A 27,747-nucleotide genomic window follows, 5' to 3' on the forward strand; every position below is an offset into this window, starting at 1 on the left:
TGTACCTCTTCTGCAAAATGAGGGTTATCATTACACCAACCTGGAGGATGATGGGGAATATTAAATAGATAAGACATATAAAGTGCTTGAAACAGTGCCAGGCAAAAAATAAGTGCTTGATAAAGATTAGCTATCAGACACCTGGGTTCCAATCTGAGTCCCACCACTTACTACAATGTGAACTTAACAGCTGTGTGCCTCAGTTTCCTCATTTGAACAATGAGGATAACCTGACCACCCAATGCCTGGGGACTTAGGAGCTGCCATTGGCATCAGCCTCACACCCTCTTCCTGGAGACCTTCCCCACAGGCCCTCCTGTGGGCTCCCATATCCCCTGCACTTGCTTCCGTCCTAGCACAAGACTCACAGGTAGAAATGGTTTCCACATCTGTTTTCACCTTCCCCGTTCGGAATTCATCAAGGCATGAAGGGGGTCTGGTTCTGCTGGTGTCAGCAGACAGTGAAGGATGAAGCAGTGAATAGATAAAGGGAGTTCGGTTCCCTGTGGGAGCTGCTCACACCCTTAGGCAGTGGCCACCACATGCGGGAGATGGCTCAGAGTGGTGGAAGAAATTATAGGGAAAGGACGCAAACCCTCTGGAAAGGTCAAAAGGTTTTGCATAACTTCGGGGAAGAATAAGCAGAAGGCAGCTGTTCTACCCTGAGGCAGAGGGTGAGAAGTAGGTACAAGGAAGTGTAGGGAAATGTATCCTAAATGGGCTTGTTTACTCATGTTGTCCTAAAACCTACCTTTGCTCATCCGAGTGCCTGACTGCTCCCTGAAAGGGGGAATGATAATGTTAATTACCCGCAGATTACGTTTGCCCCAAGCTTTTAGCATTATAGCTAGCTGCTCTCATGCAAAATACCTGTGTCTAAGTACTCCTTTCATCCGTCACTCAGACAGAGTCTGAAGGTGTCTCCTCTTTCCCCAGATCTGTTCCTCCTGGGAAGATGCAGAGGCTCATGATGCTGGTCGCCACATCGGGCGCCTGCCTGGGCCTGCTGGCAGCGGCGGCAGCAGCAGCAGCAGCAGGTGCTAACCCTGCCCAACGGGACACCCCCAGCCTGCTGCCCACCCACCGGCGCCAAAAGAGAGACTGGATTTGGAACCAGATGCACATTGATGAAGAGAAAAACACCTCACTGCCCCATCATGTAGGCAAGGTAAGGCTCAAGCCCCAGGACAGGAGAAGCCATCAGCAGCTGGCCCGTAGTGACAGTGGTGGTGGTGATGGCGATGGTGGCAAAGGTGGTAATAGATATTGTGGTGGTTGTAGGAGTGGAGATGATAAAGGTGAAGGTGGTAGCAATAGTGGTAGAACTCGTGGTGGTGGAAGGAGTGGTGGTAATGGTGGCAGTGGTGATGGTAGTGATAGTGATGGTGGTGAGGATGGGAAAGGGCAAGGTGGTGGTGGGAGTGGTGGGAATGGTGGTGGTGGTGATGGTGGTGATGATAAAGGTGGGTGGTTGTCATGGCTGTGATGATGGTGGTGGTGATAAAGGGGTAGGTGGTGGTTGTGATGGTTGTGATGATGGTGGTGGTTGTGATGATGGTGATGTGATGATAAAGGGGTAGGTGATGGTTTTGATGGTTGTGATGGTGGTAATAAAGGGGTAGGTGGTGGTTGTGATGATGGTGATGGTGGTGATAATAAAGGGGTAGGTGATGGTTGTAATAGTGATGATGATGGTGGTGATGAAAGATAAATGTTGATGGTGGTGATGATGGAAGTGATGATGATAGCAATGGTGATGGTGGTAAGGATGGGGAAGGACAAGTTGGCAGTGGTGATGATGGTAGTGATGGTAAAGGGGCAGGTGGTGGTTGTGATGGTGGTCATGATGGTGGTGGTAGTGATAAAGGGTTAGGTGGTGGTTGTGATGATGGTGATGGTAGTGATGATAAAGGGGTAGGTGGTGGTTGTAATGGTGATGATGATGGTGATGATGATGGAAGTGATGATGATAGTGATGGTGATGGTGGTGAGGATGGGGAAGGAAAAGGTGGCAGTGGTGGTGATGGTAGTGATGGTAAAGGAGCAGGTGGTGGTTGTGATGGTGGTGATGATGGTGGTGGTAATGGTGATGGTAGTGGTGAAGGATAAGTGTTGATGGAGATGGTGGTGGTGATGATGGTAATGACAAAAGATAAGTGTTGATAGTGGTGATAATGGAGGTGACGATGATGGTGGTGGAGCTGGTGGTGAACTCTATGGTTCAATTTCTCCCAGACCTTGGTCTGTAAACTAGATATCACTAACAGAAGGGCCATCCAGTGCCCAAGCTGAGGAGACTCATCTGGCCTGGGGGTTCAAGGTTTAGGACAGGACCAGCCAAGCCTGCCATGAAATTTTCCCATTTGAAAGATCAGAAAAGAACTGTGCAGCCTTCCACAGAATTGTGCTGAAGATGAAGTTAACCATCCAGGCCATATTTTTGTCAACTCCAGTCTAGGCCTTTGAACCTCCTCAAAAAGCCCTTCTCTCAGGCTATCCCTGGTTCCCTGTGACCCCACAAAGCTCCCCATATTCCACATCACCTGTAATGAGGTACCTGACCCAAGCCTGCCCTCCAGGGCAGGACCTCAGACTCTGACCCTCACTTTGTCCTCTTTTAAAACGTGTCTATCCCAAGCCCATCCTCCTAGAGCTCAGAGCATATCTGAGTGACTGCTGAATTGCCTCACCATGTCAAATTGTCATTGATGTCAAAGCCATCCAGTCTAATTGAAAGGAATGGTCCTAGTAGTGGAATTTCACACACAATGACAGGTAGATGGACTGTGTGCTTTCAGAATTTTCAATGAGGAGGAAAGTTTCTTTTGGGTGCATTAAAATCTCACTTTGTCAGCTTCTTGGAATCTAAATGATAGGTGCAAAAAAGAACATATCAATGTACTGAAGAAAGGAAGGATCATTCCAAGCACTGGACTGGGTGCCAGAAAGATAACAACAGTGGGCTAAGGCAGACATGCTCCCCACCCTCATGGAGATGGCAGTCTAGAGCAGGGATCAGCAAACTACCCACTGCGGGCCCAATCCAGCCCACTGCCTGGACTTGCAAATACAGTTTTATCGGAACACAGCCACATTTATTCATTTACGGTTTGCCCACAGCTGCTTTCATGCTACAATGGCAAAGTTGAGTGGTGGTGACAAAGATCAAATGACCCATAAGTCTGCAAATATTTGCTCCCTGCCCTTTACAGAAACAGTTTACCCATCCTGGTCTAGAGGGGCAGCATACTTCAGACAAAGAATCCCACAAATGGTGTGGGGGTGCCCTCTGGCTATAGATAAACAGACTGGAGAGGAACTTTTGATGGGAAGGCCCAGTCTGGCCATGGTACCAGAAATGCCCCAGCAGAGCTTGGTCTGCGGACCGGGTATAGGGCCATCCCATGCTCAGGCTGAGAAGGCCGGTGTGACCTCAGGGTTCAGGGTTTAGGGCAGGGCCAACCATGGCTGCCATGAAATTTTCCCATTTGGGAAATTAGGAAAGATCTGTGCAGCATTTGACAAAATTGGATGGGAATGGGGCCAGCTGGGGAATCTCCACTTGGAGCCCCACCCACAGCCAGCTGGCTGTGCCCATGGCTCCCAACAATAACTGGGATCTTGAAGTCCTCCAGCATGGCCACTCACAGGGGGAGACACTTGCCCAGGGTCACACAAGGAGACCAGCACAGAGCCCCAAGGAGAACGCAGCCATAGGAAAACCGGCATTCCTGACTCTCAACACAAATGCGAGCTCTGTGTCATAGAGGAAAATGTCGTCAATCCACCTGCATCCTTCCTGGTGGGATAATTGTGCCTTGAATCAGCCTCTAAAAAGAATGTCTGACCTCAAGGAAAATCTGTGGAGTGAGTCAGGGAAAGTCCATAGAAAGTGGGGGCAACCTTTCAAGGGCTTGCCCAAGGGTCTCTAGCAGCAGGAAGAACGCCAGGCCTGCTGTCATTTGCCAACAGCGTTCACTTAGCCCTGGCGTGGGGCTGGGTCTCCAAGGAACCACGAGGGGTCGTCACACTGGGAAAAAACAAGGGTGTGTGGAAAAGGCAAGGACAGGGCTCCAAGGATCACCTCCAGCTCCTGAGGATGTCATCCGAGGGAAGGAAGTCCCTGTTTATCAAGGTCAGAGCCTGGAGCCTTTGTTTACAGACGTGACTGAACAATGGGAGCAAGTCCTGAGCTGCCTTCTGAACCCACAAATATGGGTTTTTGGCATTGAGATGTTATGTTTAAATACAGTGATCTTAGAAAACAGGGGTGGGAGGAGTGGAGGCTCCCAGAAACCCATAACCCTCATCTAATCATGAGAAAAACAGCAGACAAATTCCAACAGAGGGGCATCCTGCAAAATACCTGACTCGTACTCCTCAAAACTGTCAAGGTCATCAGAAACCAATGAAAGTCTAAGAAACTATCACAGCCATGAGGTGCTTAAAGAAACATGATAACTCAGTGGAATGTGGTATCCAGTGTGGAATCCTGAAATAGACAAAAGATATTGGGTAAAAAAAAAAAAAAAAAAAAACAAAAAACTGAGGAACTCTGCATAAACTATGCCCTCTGGTAAATAATAATGCATCCGTATTGGTCCACTAATTATAACAAATGCACCACACTCATGTAAGACGTTCATACTCCGGGAAAAAGAGGAGCAGGCGTCTGGGAACTCTCTGCCCTAGTTTCTTAATTTTTCTGTAAATCTGGAACTGTTCTAAAAAATAAAGTCTAGGGAAGAAAAATTGAAGGGAAGGAAAACAGAAACTGGACACTCATATGAAATTGTATGCAGAACTCCAATCACACAGATCCAAGCTGATTTCCTCCCTCCATCCTCCCTGCCCTGGTGGGTCCTAACACATTCACCCAGAGCCCAGTTGGAAGACCACCATCTTATCCTCACCTTGAGCAACTCACACAGGGCCCCAGACTGTCCCCTTCTCTTTGAGTCTCCACTGTCCTCACAGGTCACCGGTTACAGAACTGAGGCATAGCTTCTTGCCTCTAGTCCAGCTGTTCATCATGCATCCCAGCCACTGGGCCTTAGTACATCCTCATGAACCCACCTGCCCCCTGCACGCCACAGCCCTGCTCCAAGATGCTTGTCGCTGCCCACCTCTCTCCCACCCTGCCCAACCAAGGGGGCGATCCTCACTCCCTGTCTCCACTTCCTCCCCTTCTAGACTTTTCCCTAGGCTGCATCATCTAACTTCCCACCCTATCAACCCCTGTCACTGCCCTCACTGAGGGCTCCAATGACTGCACTGCTGCTAAACCCTGGGGACACTTTCCAGACCTCATGGGATGTGGCCATACCCTTCTGGAATCTCCCTCTTCTTTCTTGAGACCCCAGCCTCTTTGAGTTCTCTGGAGGAGTCCAGCCCTTTTTTTTTTTTTTTTGAGAGTCAGAGTCTCACTCAGTCACCCAGGCTGGAGTGCAGTGGCGTGATCTTGGCTCACTGCAACCTCTGCCTCTGGGGCTCAAATGATCCTCCTTGCTCAGCCTCCCAAGTAGCTGGGACTACAGGCGTGTGCCACCACAGCCAGCTAATTTTTTTTTTTTCTGTATTTTTAATGGAGATGGGGTTTCACCATGTTGGCCAGGCTGGTCTCAAACTCCTGACCTCAAGTGATCCACCCACCTTGGACTCCCAAAGTGCTGGGATTACAGGCGTGAGCCACCACACCCACCCGAGCCCAGCCTTTCTAAGAGTCCTCACCAGATGCCTTCACGTAAAATCCCTTGCTCTATTTGACCTTAAATCATGTGAGGCAGACTCAGTAGCTTATGCCTGTAATCCCAGCATTCTGAGAGACCAAGGCAGGAGAATTGCTTGAGGCCAGGAGTTTGAGAACAGCCTGGACAACATAGTGAGACCCCATCTCTACAAAAAAATACAAAAATTAGCCAAGCTTGGTGGTGCACACCTGTAGTCCCACCTACTCCAGAGGCTGAGGCAGAAGGATCGATTGAGCTCAGGAAGGGGAGGTTGTAGTGAGCCAACACTGTACCACTGTACTCCAACCTGGACTACAGAGTGAGACCCTGTCTCAAAAAAATAAAAAGAGGTTGGGCGTGGTGGCTCACACCTGTAATCACAGCACTTTGGGAGGCTGAGGCAGGCAGATCGCTTGAGGTCAGGAGTTTGAGACCAGCATGGCCAACATGGTGAAATTCCGTCTCTACTAAAAATAGAAAAATTAGCCAGGCGTGGTGGCACGTGCCTGTAATTCCAGCTACTGAGGAGGCTGAGGCAAAATAATCACTTGAACCCAGGAGGTGGAGGTTGCAGTGAGCCAAGATCATGCCACTGCAGTCCAGCCTGGGCAACAGAGCTAAACTCCATCTCAAAAAAAAAAAAAAAAAAAAAAAAAAGCAATGTTGCACTTCCTCAGCGTGCTGGCCTCTGAGGCTGCAAACCTAGGTCCTGAGAGCCAAATGGGATCTGTGCCCTCTGTTCTCCTAGTGGGAGCCTGGCACCTCCCAGGCACCCAGGTATATTTTTTAATTGAATAGAATTCTATTTTGGGGACATACTAATCTTCTGTGAGAGTATCATTGTATATGCATAAAATACTATTCTACGGGAACTGTACTGTTCCTAATATTTTCTGTTTCTATGATTCTTTAAATGGAATGTTTAGCAATTCTAGCCTTCTAAGATCCTCTAATCTGTGGCTCTATTATTAATAATTATTAACTAGCACTTATTGAGCCCTGTTTCGTGTAAGATGCTTTACATATATTATTTTCCAAATCTTATTCCTTGGGACATGAACAGTACATGTTACACAGAAAAATGATTCTGTGGCCTGAGAAGTATGGAAAATCCTGAGTTACACAAAGTTCACTGGAGTTCTCTTCTGCAGAGCTGTACATTGTAAATCTCCAAGAAGAGAATATTTTATATACCATTTCCTGTACTGGGCCCAGGGGTGTGCTGATAAATGTTTGACAACTGGCTGTCCAGGGGAAAGGGTTTGATTTGTAGTACTTGCCAATTTCCACAGTGTAAATACTCTCAACATGTCTCATTTCAAGCTATCGATGTGATGTCATCGAAGGCCAAGACAAGATGGGAGAAGATACTCATGAGTGCATCATTATTTAGTATTTCCATCATACAGATACCATAAACACAGATAACCTCAAAACGTAGTCAAAGGTAGCAAAATAATTAGGAAGCGATGAATTCTGGGAATTTGTTGTTTTTCATATGATTTATTTAATTGTAAGTTTATATAATTTAATTTGTAATAATGGCTGTATTTAACAATCAGCTCACAAATATTCCTGAAAATTTAAGCTGGTTCTCAAAAGCCAAGGTGATACAATCCAGTGCCAGCACACCACTGGCTAGGACTCCATCTTTGTGTGGAACAGCAAAAGAGTTCAGTGTTTCCCAGAACTCATCTTCAAAGGTGCTGTTCTACTCAGAGCAAAGCAACATCAGAAGCGATATTATTTCCGTTTTACAAGTGAGATAACTAAAACTCAGAGAGGTTAAGTGACTTCTACAGGGCAAAAATATCCTTTGCCTTCCAATGGCACCAAGTATATTTTTCCACTCAAAAAAAAAAGTTTTCTAAGCACCTACTCTGTTCAGGCACCATTCTAGGCATATTGGGACTCTGCCAGGCAACTCACACCATGAGAACAATTCATTGGTGACTAGTCAGAGGTTCTTTTTGGCTTTTTAAAAATTTTATTTTCGGGGGTACATGTCCGTGTTCGTTACATGTATATTGCATACTGGTGGGGATTGGGCTTCTAGCGTACCCATTACCCAAATAGTGAGCATTATGGCCAATAGGTTATTTGTCAACGCTCACCCTTATCCCAACCTCCCCTCTATGGGAATCCCCAGTGTTGATTATTTCAATTTTTATGGTCATATGTACCAATTGTTTAGCTCCTACTTATAAATGAGAATATGTGGTGTTGGATTTGTTGCTTCTGGGTTAGTTCACTTAGGTTCATTTAGGATTATGGCCTGCGGCTCTATCCATGTTGCTGCAAAGGACATGATTTTATTCTTTTTTATGGCTGCCAGAGGTTCTTGATAAAAACCTCAGTGTCACACTTAGAGACCCTGGCCAGCACCACACACACCACAAACACACATGCACACACATGCACATGCACACTTGTGTACACATTCTCATTCACATACTCTCACATGCAGCCGCCGCCACCCATTCCCAGTTCACGTCATCTCTTCTTTTCTAGATCAAGTCAAGTGTGAGTCGCAAGAACGCCAAGTACCTGCTCAAAGGAGAATTTGTGGACAAGGTCTTCCGGGTCGATGCAGAAACAGGAGACGTGTTTGCCATTGAGAGGCTGGACCGGGAGAACATCTCAGAGTACCACCTCACTGCTGTCATTGTGGACAAGGACACTGGCGAAAACCTGGAGACTCCTTCAAGCTTCACCATCAAAGTTCATGACGTGAATGACAACTGGCCTGTGTTCACGCATCGGTTGTTCAATGCGTCCGTGCCTGAGTCATCGGCTGTGGGTACGTTGTATGCCCACTCTGTCCTCCTTCTTCTCCCTCCTCCCTCCCTCATCCCCAACCTGGGGGCACCTCTCACATCAGCCACTTCACTGCCTGGGGTAGGAATCCAGTGAGTTCAGGGCAGTGATTGTAAGGCCTGTGTTGCCACTTTATATGATTTGAAAGAAACTCTAGTTCCTTACAAGCTCTGATCTGGCCACAGGCTGAGCTCTGACCCTAGTCCTAGACCTAGCCCTGATCCTAATCATGGACTGAGCCCTGACTACAGTCATAAACTTGGCCCTGATCCTGATCATGGACTGAACCCTGACACTAGTCATAGACTAAGCCCTGATCCTGATCATGGACTGAGCCCTGACTCTAGTCATAGACTGAGCCCTGATCCTGATCATGGACTGAGTCCTGACCCTAGTCATAGACTAAGCCCTGATCCTGATCATGGACTGAGCCCTGATCCTGATCATGGACTGAGTCCTGACCCTAGTCCTAGACCTAGCCCTGATCCTAATCATGGACTGAGCCCTGACTACAGTCATAAACTTGGCCCTGATCCTGATCATGGACTGAACCCTGACGCTAGTCATAGACTAAGCCCTGATCCTGATCATGGACTGAGCCCTGACCCTAGTCATAGACTGAGCCCTGATTCTGATCATGGACTGAATCCTGCCCCTAGTCATAGACTGTGCCCTGATTTTGATCATGAACTCACCCCGGCCATCAGAGGCACAAACGTATCTCACTACTCTTTGGAACAAACTCCACCCACTGCCTCTGACTCTCAGGACTAGCACACAAAGAGTATAGCCTTTACATGTGAAGATTGTCATGGCCTGCCACTAAGGCAAAAGGATTCATCTCTAGGGGCCATGCAGGAGTGGTGTGGGGAACAGAGCACTAGCCCCAAGGTGTGTCACCATCCTGGGCTCTGGGCTCAGGAGGTTATTACTCTACCTCTTCAGAACCCCCCAGACTCCAGGGGGTGCCAGAAAAGAGCTTCCCTCCTCACCCCCTTAGTCCAGAGTCTCCAGCCAGGGCCCTAGGACCAGACCTTTCGGTTGAGTGTGTGATCCTGGAGTTCAAGGGGATGCGAGAAGTGACACCCCTTTGGGGGCACCTTTCCAGGAGAGGGAGAAGCAGCTCATTGCTGTCCTCGGTTTCTCTCCCTGACCCCAACCCTCTACCCCCTCCCTCTTTTCCCCAGGGAGCACACAAGCCACCTGATCTCTTTGACCCCTTCAAGGTTGACCTGGCTGGGCTTCCACTGCCACCAGCACTTTGCCCCCATGCAGGCTCCTCAGAAAATAAAACAGCCTTTTCTTCCCAGGACCTGGGGGAGGTAGGGACAGAGCACAGCCTGAGCCCCATCTGCTGTCTTCCAGGAATGGGGTAAGGGGCCTTGTAGTCACAAGTCAGTAACCCCAGGATTCTCTCTCTGCAGGGACCTCGGTCATCTCTGTGACAGCAGTGGATGCAGACGACCCCACTGTGGGGGACCACGCCTCTGTCATGTACCAAATCCTGAAGGGGAAAGAGTATTTTGCCATCGATAATTCTGGTCTGTGTGACTAACAATCCTGGACAGTCACTGACTTGAAGGGACGAGGGGAGGTGGATACTCCAGGTGCATGTGCTAAGGGAAGTCCAGGCTGACAGGTGTCACTGCCACTGAACCACACTGTGCCATGGAAGTAGTCAGTATCATACATAAAGACAAGGTGGCTGGTCAAGGGAGAAGGAAGCAGGCAGGTGCCCAAGACATGGACTCAAGTCCAGGGAACAAAATCAGGATCTCGTTACCCAAGAAGTGACCAAGGGGTAGCAGAGGACGCTGGCTAGCTGCTCTGGGTGCAGGTTCAGACAGATCTGGATTCCAAAGCCAGCTCTGCTACTCACCCCCTCTAGAGACCTTGGACAAATCAACTAACTTCTGCAAGCCCTAGTTCCCTCATCTAGGAAGTGGGGATGCTTATATTTATATTGTATGGTAGCTGTAAAGTTTGAGTTAGATTGTATAACAAGGCCCATAGTAATTGCTCATGTGGTGACTTAACAAAAAATGTAAGGACTGACTCTTGCGAGCAAGACAGAAGTCCAGTGGAACTGTCTTTCAGAGAGATGGCAAATGTGTCGCACAGATGCCACTACTATGCTACAGTGCAACAAGGCAGACATCATTAATCTATCACAGAACTCTTTCCCTTTGAGCCTAGATATGGCCTCATGGTCTTTGTCAACACAATATTTCAGGTGGCGAGAACCAATACTGAACCCAACTATTGGGCCAGCTTCGGCCTCACAGTATACACCATGGAGGTAGTGGGTTGTAGACTCACAGTTCTCAGCCCCAGTTGCACAGTGGAATCACCTGGGAAGCTCTTAAATCGGGTTCTCTCTGGGCAGGCTCCAGGCGTCAGTATTTTCTAGAAGCTGGTAACATGGCTCCTGCTGGGACTCTTTTTGCAGGACGTATTGTCACAATAACCAAAAGCTTGGACCGAGAGAAGCAGGCCAGGTACGAGATCGTGGTGGAAGCGCGAGATGCCCAGGGCCTCCGGGGGGACTCGGGCACGGCCACTGTGCTGGTCACTCTGCAAGACATCAATGACAACTTCCCCTTCTTCACCCAGAGTGAGCCCCTCCTCTAGGGCCCTGGGAAGGGGGGCTGGGATACCCCAGACTCAGTGACTTGGGGCTCTGGGAGAAGAGTTACAAATCCCTTTACCTCTCCCTCTATCCCAGGGTAGGCCTGATGCCCAAAGGAGTCCTTTGGGTGAAGGGAGGGGCCCTGTTTCCATCCCAGTACCACATTCCCAAGGCCATCCTGCTGCCCCCTGCCACAATCCCCTCATAGGCCAGAGGGAAATCCCACTCCTTGCTGGGTGCCACCACTGTACGATGTCCCACCATGAGACACAAGCAGTTTCACCAAGATCCCATGGGCTTGTAAAATCAAAGCCCTGAGACTCAGGTCCCAGCTAGAAATTCCCACAAGCCAGTGAACATGGGGACAGCAAAGTTCTATATCCAGAGCCAGGGCTGGGCCCTGACCCCACCTACAGACTGATCCTCCCCACAAAGAATGTCTGATGAGAGCTTTTCCCATACCCTGGGGCAGATGGCTCTCGCTTGCAACTCCCAGTGCTGATGCTGTCGTTCAGTCATTCAGCCGCCCTAGAGACAGGCCAGTTGTCCTGAAGTGGCTTCCTTGTACATGGCATAAGCTCCCTGAAGGCAGGACTTGTCTCTCTTGTCCATTGATAGGTCCCCTAGCAAAGTGCTTGGCATATAATAGGTGCTTAATAGCTATTTATTGGATGGAGGGATAGATGGATGGACACACAGATAGGGAAGACCCTCTTTACCTTGAGAATCCCAGGGATATTATTATTTATTATTATTTTATTATGCCCATTTCTTGTCTCAAAATATGTTAGAATAGCTGAAAGAGACAATCGCCTTGTCTATCTCATTAACCCAATGCCCTTTTGGGTACTCTGTTTGCATCAGCCAAGTACACATTTGTCGTGCCTGAGGACACCCGTGTGGGCACCTCTGTGGGCTCTCTGTTTGTTGAAGACCCAGATGAGCCCCAGAACCGGATGACCAAGTATAGCATCTTGCGGGGCGACTACCAGGATGCTTTCACCATTGAGACAAACCCCACCCACAACGAGGGCATCATCAAGCCCATGAAGGTTTGTAGGCCAATGGTAACAACATCAAACATGGGGCTTGGGGCTCTTGGCACCCACAGGTCCTGCCTGGGGGTTGCTCTTGGGCCAGAGACCATCAAATGACCATCAAAGCTCCCAGCTGGTCATGTGTTCATGGAGACTGTGATCCAGTGTCTTAGGGCAAGTTACTCGGGAAGCAGATCTTAAGGCAAAGATTGGGTATAAATCATTTATCTGGGAGGTGACCCCAGGAAGCCCCAGGAGCAATGACCCTTTTGGGGGGTCAGTGTGGAAAATATCTCAGAGTTGCAGCAGCTGAGGGTGAGGGAGCTGGGGTATTTATACACCCACTTCCTGTAGCGTTGACAGGACTGCTCCTGGAGGTTTTACCTCTCTGGCACTTTCTGGCCTGCCCTGTGTCCTGGCCAGTAGAAATCCATCAGCATGAAGAAAACAGTGAGTAATTGTGATGAAATGGATGGCCACTGACAATGGATGCTGCTGACAGTCAGAGAAGCCAGATCAACTGAATCTGGAAGAGGAGGGAGAGGACCTGTGGGGGGCATTAAAAAATGCCTCTGGAATGGCCATGCAGAGGACTGCAAATCCTGGGCCTGAGTCCTTCTCTGACCCAGCCCCATGCTGGGGCCTGGAAACATCAAGGAGAGGCAGACACAGCCTCCAGTGTCAGCAAATCTCTCAGCAAATGGGGAAGACATATGCATGAACAAAAAAAGTATAGCCAGGTGTAAGTGATACACAGCAGCTCTGAACAGGGAGCAATTACCTCTGCTGGGAGGGGTTTCTGAGAGAGCATCTGATTACCTTCTGTTTGGCTTCCTGAGGGATGAGTAGGAGTTTTCTAGGCAGGCAAGGGCAGGAGAAGCATCTTGAGCAAAGGTATAAAGAAAAAGCATGTCTGACCGGGCCTGGTGGCTCACGCCTGTAATCCCAGCACTTTGGGAGGCCAAGGCAGGTGGATCACCTGAGGTCAGGAGTTTGAGACCAGCCTGGCCAATATGGTGAAATCCTGTCTCTATTTAAAATACCAAAATTAGCTGGGCGTGGTGGCAGGTGCCTGTAATCCCAGCTACTTAGAAGGCTGAGGTAAGAGAATCGCTTGAACCTGGGAGGCAGAAGTTGCAGTGAGCCAAGATCGCACCATTGCGCTCCGATCTGGCACCAAGAGTGAGACTCTGTCTCAAAAACAAAGAAAAAGCCTGTCCTTAAGGACCTGTGGGTAGAACCACTAGTGATGCCCGTAAGAGTAGGACCATAGTTGATCCATTGCATGTCCCAAACGCTGGAAACAGAGCCAGGCAAAGAGCCAGGGTTGTGGGTGTGGCCATGAGGCTGCTGAGATGAAATGGGGAGCAGCTGAAGACAGACATTAGGCCCAGCTGCTGTCTTGATGACCTCAGAAATATCACTTGTCAAGGCCATGGGCCCCTCATCTATAAAATGAGTGTCGTCCTGGTACTACCTTGCACAGTTGCTGTGCAGATCATGTGCCACCCACATGCTTGGCCCAGAGCAGGCACTCACCATCCTTTTTTCTTATGCAGCCTCTGGATTACGAATACATCCAACAATATAGTTTCATTGTCGAGGCCACAGATCCCACCATCGACCTCCGATACCTGAGCCCTCCCGCCGGAAACAGAGCCCAGGTCATCATAAACATCACAGATGTGGACGAGCCCCCCATCTTCCAGCAGCCTTTCTACCACTTCCAGCTGAAAGAAAACCAGAAGAAGCCTCTGATTGGCACAGTGCTGGCCATGGACCCCGACGCGGCTAGGCATAGCATTGGGTAAGGGCATTGGGTAAGCATTGTCGATGAGGATGATGAGGACAATCCGGCCTGGATGTGCCTATGCCTGCTGGTCTGCGGCCAGGACTCACAGAGGGGAACTGGCTTCTCCTGGCACTTACGGGGAAAGTGACAGAGGCAAGATAAGAAGCCCAAGCTCTTGCACTTGGCAGCCTGGCATCTTGACCTGCGCAGGCTCCCCCACCTAGCATGGTCCTGGGCATCCAGAGCTACTTGTCCTCTGTCCCGCCTTGAAGGCTTGTTCTCTGCACCACAGCTCTCACCAGTCCTATGTGGTAAGATCTGACAGTCAAGAGAGCAACCAATCAGATGACACACCAGAGACATTAAAACTGTATTCTTGAATCTATCTCCCCCAAACCACAAAAGTAAGAAGTGTTCATTTCATACGGTGAAACAACACAAAGATCTACCAAGAAAACATTGATAACCCCCACTGTCAGATAACTCATGTTCGTGGCCTGACCTGGTCCTATTGCTCCTTTCTTTTCATGACCACACAAATATATGGATGCATTTGTGGTGGGTTTGTTGTTGTCTGTTTGCTTTTGGTGTTTGATTGTTTTAAATTTTTTTTGGATCATGTCATGCTCATTTCATCGATATTTGCTCTTCTATCTTAACTAAATTTCTCTTTTACAATATTTAGAAAAAAAATGATATTGTTCCAACAGATACTTTTTAGAGCCATATAATATGCAATAGTAAGTATAAATTCAATTAAATTTAATTTTATTGCAGATGAATAGCAGATTTTGCCAGCACCATTTACTAAATATTATAATAATAAGTTATCATTTTCCCACCTTTGTTATATACTAAGTTCTCTGTATATACCTGAATCTACTTCTAATTCTCTGTCCTATCTATTGTTCTATAGCAAAGCCATTCTATTTTATTCTACTAGCTTGTATAAGTCCATTCTCCTATAAAGAAATAGTTAAGACTGGGTAATTTATAAAGAAAAGAGGTTTAATTGGTTCACATTTCCACAGGCTATACAGGAAGTATAGTGGCTTCTGCTTCTTGGGAGGCCTCAGGAAACTTACAATCCTGGGAAAGTAGGCATGTCTTACATGGCCAGAACAGGAGTGGGAAGGGAGTTGTTACACACTTTTCAACAACCTGATCTCATGATAACTCACTATCATGAGAACAGAACCTAGGGGATGGTGCTAATCCATTCATGAGAACTCTGCCCCATCTATCCACTTCCTACCAGGGCCCACCTCCAACACTGGGAATTACATTTCGACATGAGATTCGGTGGGGGGGACATAGATCCAAACCATATAGCTTTACACTAGACCTTAGATATACATAAAAGTTGTTCCCTTGTTGCTTTTTTATTTGACATAATTTTTTGTCAACTCTCATTTTTTCTTTTGTGAAATTTAAAATTTTGTAGCCAGGTTTTTTTAAAACATTAGAATTCTAATGTTTGTATATTATAAACATTAGTGTTTATATATTAATTTTGGTATAGCTAATCTTTCAAGGGTATTAAGTCTTCTTATTAAGGACAAAATATGTTCTTACATTTTGGCCTCATCTCCTAAGTTTTAGGACTACTCTTTTCATGGCCATTCTATTCTAAATAGCCTGTAATTATAATTTTTGTTTCTCCTTTGATCCAAGAGTTTATTTAAGAGATTGACTTGGTTTCTTTATTTTCATTTATAAGTCATAGGGTATTTTTTTGGTTTTGCTTTAGCTTGTTCTGTGATGTGATACAATTGTATTTGTGTCCACTTCTTCCTAGAATATCTAAGTTTTGACTTTATGTATTTTAATTTTTCCACTCAGTTAACAAAGGCTTGCAACTATTTTACCTTCATTATGGCTTGTAACTTTTATCCGAATGTAATTGGCCAATTTGTTCTGCTTAAATATTTTGCCTTTAATTCTGTTTCCTGATGTTACATTTGTTAGTCCTGTTTTCATGTTATTCATATTCGCCTAATGCAAATTTTCCAACTTTTACTTTTAACTTTTTCAGGTCATTTGGCATTAAGTTGTCTCTTGAAAACAAGAATGCATTTGGCTTTGCTTTTTAATCTAAACTGAAATGCTTTGTGTTTAACCTGTTTACATTTTTCATCATGATTGATATGTTTGATCTTACTGCTTTTATCTTGTTTTACATTTCTCATTTATCAAACTTAATGGCTTTTTTCTTTTTCCCCAGCTTTGCTATACAGTCTATGTTTCTTTATTTTTTTTTTCTCCTAGATATTTGGATGAGGTGCCTCCATTTTTATTTCTACCAGTGAGATTTACTTCCATCTGCAAAATTTAAAATGTTTCCTTGGACCTATATTTTCCAGTTAAAACTATTATACATACACACACACCCATTGCTTTTCTATGTATGATAAACAAATCAATAGTTTGTTTTAATTCTTCCCATACCAGGTGTTTACCTTATATTGAGATGTTTAGTTAGATACAGTAAGTTTTCAAAAAAGAATTCAGGACACAAATATCTTAGTTCTTTGCCTTTTTTTGGATGGCGGGGACAGGTTCTTCCTCTGTCACCCAGGCTGGAGTGCAGTGGCACAACCATAGCTCACTACAGCCTTGAACATCTAGGCTCAAGCAACCCTCCCACCTCGGCCTCTGAGTATCTGGGACTACAGGCACACACCACCACACCAGGCTAATGTTTTTTTGTGTTTTTTGTTTGTTTGTTTTTTTGTGGGTTTTTTTTTGTTTTGTTTTGTTTTTTTTTTTTGGTGAGACAGGGTCTCACTCTATCACCTGGGCTGGTCTTGAACTCCTGGCCTCAAGCAAACCTCCAGCTTCAGCCCCTCCCAAAGCATTCAAATTATAGGTGTGAGCCACCACGCCCAACCTTGCCTTCTAATAACACCTAGATGCATTCATATAATCCTCAGATTATAAACAGTTCCCTTCAAAAATACTGTCAATGTATTCTAGTATTTAATTTTGTGGGGGCATCTGAGGCAAATCTGATTTTTCTTTCTTCATAAGGAAATTATTTCTTTCTGTCTGGACTCTTTTCAATTTCTTCAGACAGCCTTGAAATTCGTACGTGTCATCAGGATATGCCTAAATATTGGGTTTTTTTTTTTCAATGATGCCTGATGTCAATGACACCTTATAATCTGTAGGCTCAAAACTTTCTTCAGATCAGGAAAGTTTTCTTTTCTTTTCTTTTCTTTTTTTTTTTTTTTTTTTTTGTTATTTCTTCTGCTCTGTTTGTTCTGGGAGTTTCCTCATTGGTAGCAACTATTATTCCTATATACACGAAACATATATATTTATCTTTCAATAGATTTTTCCTGATTTCTGAAATAACTTTTTAAATTTTTTATTTCACAAAGTTAATTTCTTTGTAATTACTTCATATTTCTTCCAGCTCTTTTTGTATTCCTCCCTGGCTCTTGCCCAATGATCTTTTCATTCATCACTAAAACAAGTCCCAGCTATGGTGTGATGTCACCTGTTCAGCTCTGAACATGCATCTGATGGTCTCAGGTACCACCTTCAGTCCAGTGATGGCAATGTAACTAAGATCAAAGATATTATCTTGTTATCCTGAATCTCTCTGTGTAGGTCCACTCTTGTCTGAGTATCAGAGTGCAATGAGCAGTGACAGAGGGGCATGAAGTGGGATGCAGGGGACAGATGCAGAAGGGCCTTGTCCATCATGCTGAGGAGTGTAGACTCAGCAAAGAACACTAGAAAGCCATGAAACTCTCTCCCCTGGGCAGATACTCCATCCGCAGGACCAGTGACAAGGGCCAGTTCTTCCGAGTCACAAAAAAGGGAGACATTTACAATGAGAAAGAACTGGACAGAGAAGTCTACCCCTGGTATAACCTGACTGTGGAGGCCAAAGAACTGGATTCCACTGGTGAGTGGCCGCATCTGCCAGGGCACCTGGGTTCTTTTCCTTTTCCTTCATTCTTCCAACTGGCATAATCAATCATTTGGGGTCTCAAGGGGTATTAGAAGTGCCTGCTGAAGCACCCGCTGGTTGGGATGCTATAGAGCTTCCATGCCTAAGTGTGGTCCTTGAACCAGCAGTATCAACATCTCCTGAGACCTTGTTGGAAGTGCATCTCAAGCCTCACCCCCACACTGAATCAGAATCTCATGCATGTCACAGTTTGAAAAGCACTGTCATGAAATGGGCTGTGCAGATGTGTCTGTGACGAGAATCACCCAAGGCACCTATTAAGCATAAAGCTCTACTCCACCCTGCAGGTTCTGGTCCAGTGAGCCAGAGATGTGCATTTAACAAGGGTCCCATGATTCTTAGTATCATGGCTGTTTGGGAAATGTTCCCTCAGAGGGTGTTTATGCACCAGTTAATAGGTAGAATTCAAAATGTGAAGCAGCTTCCAACTTTGAGATTGTGAGGTTCTCCAGAAATTGGGTAATTTTTGCCAGAGGGAGGGGCAAGAGTTGGAGTTTTGCATCCTTTATCTATATGAGAAAATCACAATCACCCTCCAGGAGAATTATTAATACTCCACTTTACCCAGGAGCCCACTAGGCCAAGGATCCCTGGAGCCTGCCAGGCCCACCCAGACTCACTTCTGCCAACACAGCTGCTGCCCCAAACTGTAATGGACTCCTGCATGTTTGGCCAGATCAGTCTTTGCTTCTTTCTCCTCCACATAATCCCATTAATTGAATCTTTATACTTCAATAGTTTAAAATGTGGAAAATACAGAAAAAGAGAAGAAAATACTCCTCCCACCAATGCCACCATGCAGAGACAGTTACTGTTAGCACATTCTTGTATTTTTGTTTTTTCTATACATATTTTTATACTTACATGAGATTGTAATGTTTGTGTAAGATAATATATTCCGCATTTTTACTTAACCTTATTCCAGAACCACTTTCTCATGGTGCTAATTTTTTTTTTAAGGGAGAGACAGGGTCTCACTCTGTTACCCAGGATGAAGTGCAGTGGCACAATCACAGCTCACTGCAGTCTCTAATTCCTGAGTTCAAATGATCCTTCCCACTCAGCCTCCTGAGTAGCTGGGACTACAGGCATGCACCACCTCACCCAGGAAATGTCTTAGTTTTTTGTAGAGATGGGGTCTCACCATGTTTCCCAGGCTTGTCTCCAACTCTGGGCCTCAAGCAATCCTCCCTTCTGGGCCTCTCAAAGTGTGAAATTACAGGGATGAGTCACAGCACCTGGCCTTAAAATGTTTTTAATTATATTTTTAAGATGTAATTTACATAGGCATTGTCAGTGGCCATATATTTCATTCTTTTCCAGTGGCCTAATTTACTGACCAATCTTCCTTAGGTTGTTTACCTTTTCAATTCTTTTATGATTAATTTATTATGTTTTAGATATTTAATCAAATAATTAAATTTTTAATTTTAGAAATTTAATTACAATATTTTTAATGCACTTAGGTGGTTTACCTTTTTGATTCTCATAATCAAAGTAATACCTCAGTAAACCTTATGGATGAAGATTTAACACCTCCCCCTCCACCAAACTCCTTTCTTCCGGAACACCATCCCGGGCCTCTGTTCCACATTCTCCTCCTACAAAAAGTGGCCTCCATAGGGCAGCCCTCCTTCCACACATCTTCCACCCCCAGGGCCAGCATCAGCTGAGCCCATAATGGTGACAGTCTTCTCCCCTGCAGGAACCCCCACAGGAAAAGAATCCATTGTGCAAGTCCACATTGAAGTTTTGGATGAGAATGACAATGCCCCGGAGTTTGCCCAGCCCTACCAGCCCAAAGTGTGTGAGAATGCTGCCCATGGCCAGGTGAGTCTGGTTCAGGTGGGAGGGGAAGGCAGCACCACCCTGGGGCAGGCTGAGGGGCAGAACTGCTCAACAGAGTCAGCAAGAGTTCCCCTGTACAATAGCCTTGAGGAAAATAACATTATGCCCATTGTACAGGTAGAGAAACTGAGGCTCAGAGAGAATGTATGGGGAGTATATTGGCAGGGCAGGGGAGTAGAAAGAGTGGCTTTATGAAGAACTAAATAGGTGAGTGTTGCAGGTGGGAAACAGCCATGGTCAGGTCTAAACCCAAGGGCTCCATCGCTAAACCTCAGACCACCCCACCACCATCACTGACTATCTCCTGTCTTCCACACCCCAGCTGGTCCTGCAGATCTCCGCAATAGACAAGGACATAACACCACGAAATGTAAAGTTCAAATTCACCCTGAATACTGAGAACAACTTTACCCTCACGGATAATCACGGTAGGCATCAAAGTAATCAGTTCAGACATGCGTGTAGTGCCAGCTACTCAGAAGGCTGAGGCAGGAAGACCACTTGAGCTCAGGAGTTTGAGGCTGCAGTGAGCTATGATTATATCACTGCACTCCAGCCTGGGCAATGGAGCGAGACCTCGTCTCCAAAAAAGAACAAATGCAGTCAGTTGGCACTAACAGGGTCGGGGTGAGGTTGAGTCTTGAGGCACCAAGGTCAAAGACCAGGCCAGCAAATTGAGGGCAGGCTCCCACTGGGATTTTCAAATCATTAGATATTTTGTACAATTCCTGCCACGTACATTGTACAATTGGTCTGTGCAATGATCAGAGACACTCCATCCAAACTCCCAAGTCCACATCGCCTGCAAGGAGCCAGCAAGGAGTACAGAACAGATGTGGGGATGCAGGCAGTCAGCTCTGTTGAAGAACTAGCCAAGGAGTCCTCTCCCACACTGGAGGCTCTCTGTGTCAGCAAAACTGCAAATTAAACATGGAACTTTGAGGTCACTCCCAAAGAGTCAAAACTGGAAATATGAAGTCCTAAATCCCAAGGATACAGTGAGCTTTGTTTTAATTCAGCTACAATGACTACTCACGATTAGCAGGGTGGCCGTGTGATGTCATTAGCAGCCAATCGGAGCTTCTGAGGAGCAGGTGCCGACTTGAATGATGATGCTGAGTTGACTTCATTCCAGCCACAAGTAGGCAAGCTTCCACGGCCTCTGAAATTTCCTCAGAAAAATAGAGAAAATTCCCCTTGGGTTCAAGCAGAGTGATCCTTCACCCAGCATGGGATGGAATTATTGCCTGTCCCTAATGGGCAAAACTATGGTGGATGAGGATGGCTGTATTGCAGCAGCCCATTGCTACCTTTGAGGAAGATTGGGGAGTGGGGTCCCTGAGAGTTGGAGGCAGACTTGAGGGATCAGCCACAGACCAGTCCTTAAGGAGACTCCTGTGGGATGGAGAAGGTGGCCCTGATGTGTTGACAAGTCAATGACAGACCATTCAACACCCAGTTGTCATTAGAATTAAATAATGTGGCAAAAATGTCACTCCCTCCCCAATGTCCACCTCAGTCCCATCTCAGAGTAGGGATCTGCAATACAGTAGAAAGATTCAGTGCCACCCCAAAGACACCCATATACAATAGGAGGCAAGCCTGCTGGTGTCAAATTCACTTATATCATGAACAACCTGCATGTCAAAATCTCTAGTTTCTCCCATAAGCATCAATGACATATAGTTTATTTGAAATATAATAGACTTAATGCTGAAATGTAATTATGAATAATGAAATATAGTTGGCTTTCATTCAAAATCTAAAAGATGGATTCCTGGGCTTTTCAATCCAGTGTGTGGAGCCTGTGTAGCTATGTAAATCCTGGAGCAGAGAGTCCCTGGATCCTTCTCTGATCATTGACATTACAACCTCCTGAGACCCTGCAAAAGGCAGATTATCTGGCCTCTGCCCAGAACCACTGAATAAGATGTGTGTGTGATCATAGGGGTCTGAAAAATCAGCGTGTTTTAAAAGCTCCCTGGGGGATTCTTGGGTACAGGAAATCACTGATTGGATCTGGGAAGGTGGGCGGGGCCAATATTTGGACAAAAGCATTTCCCAGTTCCAAACTGCCGAGGAAACCCACAATTCTATATGTAATCATTTTCTCTGTGCCCCGAGGGACATGCCCATTGTTTTCAACAATGTAACAATGGATTTTCAGAGATAGCTGAAGCTGCCTTAGAAGTTAACCTAATGCTAAAAGACTTTTTAAAACTTTATTTTTCCCCATTGCTTGTCAAAGCTTGAAACAGTGCACTCATTAATAGAGCTGAAAGAGAAAACCTGCTGATACTGGAGTGGGGTTAGAGAAGAGGAAGGGGACAGGCATCAGTTGCTCACAAATACAGAAAGCAAAGGATTTTACCTTCTTTCACCAAGGCATTCTCGGAGATTGGGTCAAAGCAGCAGCCCCAAAATATCCCCTCTATGGAGGAACAGGCCTGCACTCAGATGGCTGAAACAAGAGGTGCTGGGTGCAAAGGGCAGAAAAGCAGCCCAGGCAGCACGCGGGCTGGTGCAGTCAGGGAAGGCTTCCTGGAGGAGCCAAGTTTCCCCATCTGTGCAGATGGCAAAGCCCGACTCCGAGGCCTTGGTGTTTCCAGATAACACGGCCAACATCACAGTCAAGTACGGGCAGTTTGACCGGGAGCATACCAAGGTCCACTTCCTACCCGTGGTCATCTCAGACAATGGCATGCCAAGCCGCACGGGCACCAGCACACTGACCGTGGCCGTGTGCAAGTGCAACGAGCAGGGCGAGTTCACCTTCTGCGAGGATATGGCCGCCCAGGTGGGCGTGAGCATCCAGGCAGTGGTAGCCATCTTACTCTCTATCCTCACCATCACAGGTCAGTGCTGGGCAGTGGGTGGAAGGGGATGGAAGGTGTTGCGGGGAGGGGAAGCTTCACAGGAGAAGTAGAGGCCAGGGGTTCAGGCCCAACCCTGCCTCCGATCTGCGATGCAGCCCTTGGCCAGTTCATGTGCAGGATATAGGATGTGAGCTCCATCCACCTGGGTGCTCACGGTGGGGGATGAGCCAGGGAGGAGGAGGGGCCAGGCTCAGGACTCCTCCCCCACTCATCAGGCCAGTATCACTTTAAAATAACTTATACATAACAGTCACTCCTTCCACTTAGATGTTTTCAGCATTTACTGTGTGCCAGGCATTGTTCTGGGCATGTATTTACATGAAACCTATTTTTGAAAAAGGAAAAAGGATCCAGTTCTAAAATGGAAAGTTTAAAAACTTCTAATTTAGATTGTCTCCACGTGCTTTCTTTCTTTTTATAGAATTCCTCTGGCCTTGATACTTGATACTTTTTTCTTGTTTGGGCCTTGGAAATTTTAGGAGCATTGTAGGCCTTAGTTTGGATTCCCCAGGGAGCAACCCTGGGATGAGGATTGGGGTGGAAGTGGTTTATTTGGGAGGTGGTTTATTTCCCTGGATACCTCCTAAGGCAGAGGGGGAGTGAAGCTGGGAAGGGAGGCGGCCAGTGAAGGTGGAATGTTCCCATGATGAGGAACTGGAGCCTCCTCCCACAAGGGTGCTGGGAGGCAGCGTGGGGCCACCCCCCAGCCTCTTCCCATGGGGCGAGAGGAGTGATGTACTGTATCCTGCATTTCACTCGCCATGAGATGAGGCAGGGGCTGATCCTCCAGAGGAAGCCCTCAGGTGATTGGAGATCGCCCTGGAACTCAAGGCAAGGCCTGGATACAGCCACAGGGCACCTGCAATATGGACTCCAGGCCTCTCCTGCCTGTAGCTCCCCTGAGAGCGCCCTCGATATGCTCCCCTTCTGGGGCTTCTCCAGCAGAGATTTCTCCTTTATTAATAATTAATGATGATGATGGCATCCCCACCACAAATAGAATTGTATTTAACCTCGCAACCATCTTCCCAAATATAAACAGAGCAGGGAAGTCATCATTTCTGTTTTACAGACAGGGAAACTGAGGCTGTGGGGCAGGGCTGCCTCCCAGGGCATCCCAGCTTTACTTATGTACGTAGTAGTTTGTTCAGTAACTCAAAGCTAGAAGGCCTGAGCCTCATTTTAGAAACTCTCTGCACTTTACGGTCCACCCCTCCTCAGGGATCCAAGACCCTCACATAGCCACACCCCTCAGAGATTCCCACAGGCCGGACATCCGCACCTGCCCATGGGTGTGGGGGAAAGGCAGGGATGGGAGTGTCGGGGGAGGTGGGGATGGGGGTGCGGGGGCGCGGCGGGGACGGGGTGTGGGGGAATGGCGGGGATGGGTATGTGGGGGAACGGTGGGGAGGGGGTTTCAGGGGAAGTAGGGGGCCAGGGATAGGGTTGCAGGGGAAGGGGGGGCCAAAGGGATGGGAATGCAGGGGGGGACGCGAGGGAGTTGCGGGGGGCGGTGAGGATGCGATGTTGGGGGGCGGCCGGGATGGGGGCGTGAGGGGGCAGCGGGGATGGGGGCACGATGGGCGGTGGGGATGGGGTCGAGGGGGCGGGGCAGGGATGGGGACATGGGGGGCCGCCCCGGCCCCCAGCCTTGTCTGACTCTGCCTCTCGGCTCCCTGGCCACAGTGATCGCCCTGCTCATCTTCCTGCGGCGGCGGCTCCGGAAGCAGGCCCGCGCGCACGGCAAGAGCGTGCCGGAGATCCATGAGCAGCTGGTCACCTACGACGAGGAAGGCGGCGGCGAGATGGACACCACCAGCTACGACGTGTCGGTGCTCAACTCGGTGCGCCGGGGTGGGGCCAAGCCCCCGCGGCCGGCGCTGGACGCCCGGCCATCCCTCTACGCGCAGGTGCAGAAGCCGCCGCGGCACGCGCCGGGGGCACACGGGGGACCCGGGGAGATGGCAGCCATGATCGAGGTGAAGAAGGACGAGGCGGACCACGACGGCGATGGCCCCCCCTACGACACGCTGCACATCTACGGCTACGAGGGCTCGGAGTCCATAGCCGAGTCCCTCAGCTCCCTGGGCACCGACTCGTCCGACTCTGACGTAGATTACGACTTCCTTAACGACTGGGGACCCAGGTTTAAGATGCTGGCTGAGCTGTACGGCTCGGACCCCAGGGAGGAGCTGCTGTATTAGGTGGCCGAGGCCACTCTGGGCCTGGGGGCCCAAACCCCCTGCAGCCCAGGCCAGTCAGACGCTAGGCACCACAGCCTCCAAAAATGGCACTGACTCCCCAGCCCAGCACCCCTTCCTCCTGGGTCCCAGAGACCTCATCAGCCTTGGGATAGCAAACTCCAGGTTCCTGAAATATCCGGGAGCATATGTCAGTGATGACTACTCTCAAATGCTGGCAAATCCAGGCTAGTGTTCTGTCTGGGCTCAGACATCCACATAACCCTGTCACCCACAGACCGCCGTCTAACTCAAAGACTTCCTCTGGCTCCCCAAGGCTGCAAAGCAAAACAGCCTGTGTTCAACTGCTGGAGGGTCTTTTTCTAGGGTCCCTGAATGCCGTGGTGAGGCTGGTGAGGTCCTGGTCCCTATCTGCCTGGAGGCAAAGGCCTGGACGGCTTGACTTGTGGGGCAGGAGTCTCCGCAGCCCATTCCCAAGGGAGACTGTGACCGTCCATCATGCCCTCTCTCAAGAGCCCTGGCCCTGCTCCAACTCCTTCATACTCCACTCCAAGTGCCCCACCTCTCCCCAGCCCCTCTCCAGGCCTGCCAAGTGGGAAGAAGGGGCCCCATGGCAGCTCCTGACCTTGGGTCCTGAAGTGACCTCACTGGCCTGCCAAGTCCCTCAGCTCCCTGGGCTGAGCTGTACTGAGCACTGAACCACATTCAGGGAAATGGCTTGTTGAACTTCGAAGCAACTGTGAATTCATCCTGGAGGGGCGGTGGAGATCAAGAGTGACAGATCACAGGGTGAGGACCACCTCCACACCCATCCCCTCTGGAGAAGGCCTGGAAGAGCTGAGACCTTGCTTTGAGACTCCTCAGCACCCCTCCAGTTTTGCCTGAGAAGGGGCAGATATTCCCAGAGCAGACAGCTCTTCCCTTCTCTGCCTCACCTAGTCGCCAATCCATGCCCTCTTTCTTTTCTCTGTCTACTCCTTATCCCTTGGTTTAGAGGAACCCAAGATGTGGCCTTTAGCAAGACTGGCCAATGTCCAAACCCACTCATGACTGCATGACAGAGCCCAGCCATGTGCCTTTACACTTCGCTGTTGTCACATCTCAGGGAATCGAACCTCAGGCACACCTTGCAGAAGGCAAGGCCTTGCCCTGCCCAACCTCTGTGATCAACCGAGCATCTTCCACTGGAACGTTTCACTGCAAACACACCTTGGAGAAGTGGCATCAGTCAACAGAGACGAGCAGGGAAGGAGACATCCAGCTCACCCTTCATCATGGACTGAGGTTCCCACTCTGGGCAAAACCCCTCACACTGCAAGGGATTGTAGATAACACTGACTTTTTTGTTTTAACCAATAACTAGTTTCTTATAATGATTTTTTTACTAATGATACTTACAAGTTTCTAGCTCTCACAGATATATAGAATAAGGGTTTTTGCGTAATAAGCAGGTTGCTATTTAGGTTAACAATATTACTTCAGGTTTTTTAGTTGGAAAAACAATTCCTGTAACCTTCTATTTTCTATAATTGTAGTAATTGCTCTACAGATTATGACTATATATTGGCCACACTGGTGCATGACAAGTACTGTATTTTTTTATACCTAAATAAAGAAAAATCTTCAGCCTGGGCAACATAGGGAGACCCTATCTCTACCAAAAAAAAAAAAAAAACTAATTAGCCAGGCATGGTGGCATGCATCTGCAGTCCCAGCTACTTGGGATGCTGAGATAGGAGGATCACTTCAGCCTGGAGTCAAGGTCAAGGCTTCAGTGAGTTCTGAACACACCACTACACTCCAGCCTGGGTAACAGAGTGAGATCCTGTCTCAAAAAAAGGGAAAGAAAACCTTTGAGATTCTTCCATTTCTAGAGCTGATAGAGCACTTGTGAAACACACACACATGCACAAACATATAAACATGCATACAAGCATGCACATGCACACACAAATACACACACATACACATATGCACACACACCATCATCATCAGAGGAACCTACAGAAGAGGGAGCATTTGTAGATTCCTAGGAATATGCCAAAGCTTTTCAAAGCCTTCTATGGAGAGCTCATTCCTCAACTTTTCCTTTTAAAATTTTTGTTAGCTTCTTATTGGCCCCAGCCATTATCACTGCCTCAGGCAGCTGCAATGTTAAACAATTGCCACTGATTACTTTCAACAAATAACCTCAGAGAAAAGGCTGTGTGCATTGAATGGGCACCAAGTCAGGTCAAATGAACACAGCCTTGCAAGTGGAGTCTCTTCCAGGGAACTACCAGACAAGTTGAATAATGACAGTTATCTGGGAATTGGACTTTGCAGAAGCTCCAACCCTGTTCTGATCTTTCTGTTTGTCTTTAGGCTGCTGATTTCCACCATGATTATGAAACCACTGGGTTTCAAGGCTACCACAGGTCTCAGGAGAAGGGGATGGGACTAGGGCAAGTTAAAATGCCATCAAGCTCTGCCAGATGTGGTGGCTCATGCCTGTAATCCCAACACTTTAGGAGGCTGAGGAGGGAGGATTACTTGAATATAAGAGTTTGAGATCAGCCTGGGCAACATAGTGAGACCCGGTCTCTATTAAAAAAAAAAAAAAAAAAAGGACAATGCCATCAAGCTCACTGTTCTTACCAATATTTACCTGTTAAAAAAAAAATAGGTACACCTTGGATTGTTGCAAGTTTTTGATTAGTTTTCAGAGTTCTGAAAAAGTTGGTTTTGACAATTTTGGCCAGTATTCTCATTGCTTTTCTCGGGGAGAAGTGCTCCTTACTCAGTCATTCCTGCCAATGCTACCCTTTCCAACTGGTTTTTGAGCTGTTTTCCCACC

General features: G+C 47.5%; 2 protein-coding genes across 2 annotated transcripts in view; both read left to right on the top strand.

Annotated features, from left to right (window-relative positions):
• Positions 1-26,547, top strand: part of CDH5 (cadherin 5) — a 38,559-nt gene extending 12,012 nt beyond the window's left edge. Inside the window, exons 2-12 of the mRNA XM_001082641.5 lie at positions 937-1,168; positions 8,241-8,529; positions 9,971-10,087; positions 10,996-11,160; positions 12,040-12,227; positions 13,772-14,019; positions 17,778-17,920; positions 19,692-19,816; positions 20,157-20,262; positions 22,444-22,689; positions 24,397-26,547. Of these exons, the coding sequence (XP_001082641.1) occupies positions 956-1,168; positions 8,241-8,529; positions 9,971-10,087; positions 10,996-11,160; positions 12,040-12,227; positions 13,772-14,019; positions 17,778-17,920; positions 19,692-19,816; positions 20,157-20,262; positions 22,444-22,689; positions 24,397-24,914 (2,358 nt within the window). The 5' untranslated portion in view covers positions 937-955 and the 3' untranslated portion in view covers positions 24,915-26,547. The remainder of the gene's footprint in view (positions 1-936; positions 1,169-8,240; positions 8,530-9,970; positions 10,088-10,995; positions 11,161-12,039; positions 12,228-13,771; positions 14,020-17,777; positions 17,921-19,691; positions 19,817-20,156; positions 20,263-22,443; positions 22,690-24,396) is intronic.
• LOC144337616 (uncharacterized) lies at positions 25,100-26,547 on the top strand. Its single transcript, XM_077984096.1, has one exon. The coding sequence runs from the start codon at positions 25,100-25,102 to the stop codon at positions 25,607-25,609; it is 510 nt and encodes a 169-aa protein (XP_077840222.1). The 3' UTR covers positions 25,610-26,547.
• Positions 26,548-27,747: the final 1,200 nt, after the last annotated feature.

This window comes from Macaca mulatta, chromosome 20, assembly GCF_049350105.2.
Source record: "Macaca mulatta isolate MMU2019108-1 chromosome 20, T2T-MMU8v2.0, whole genome shotgun sequence".
Taxonomy (NCBI): domain Eukaryota; kingdom Metazoa; phylum Chordata; class Mammalia; order Primates; family Cercopithecidae; genus Macaca; species Macaca mulatta.

Coding starts and splice junctions, on each gene's coding strand:
- LOC144337616 (XM_077984096.1), top strand. CDS start 25,100: ATGTCAGTGATGACTACTCTCAAATGCTGGCAAATCCAGGCTAGTGTT.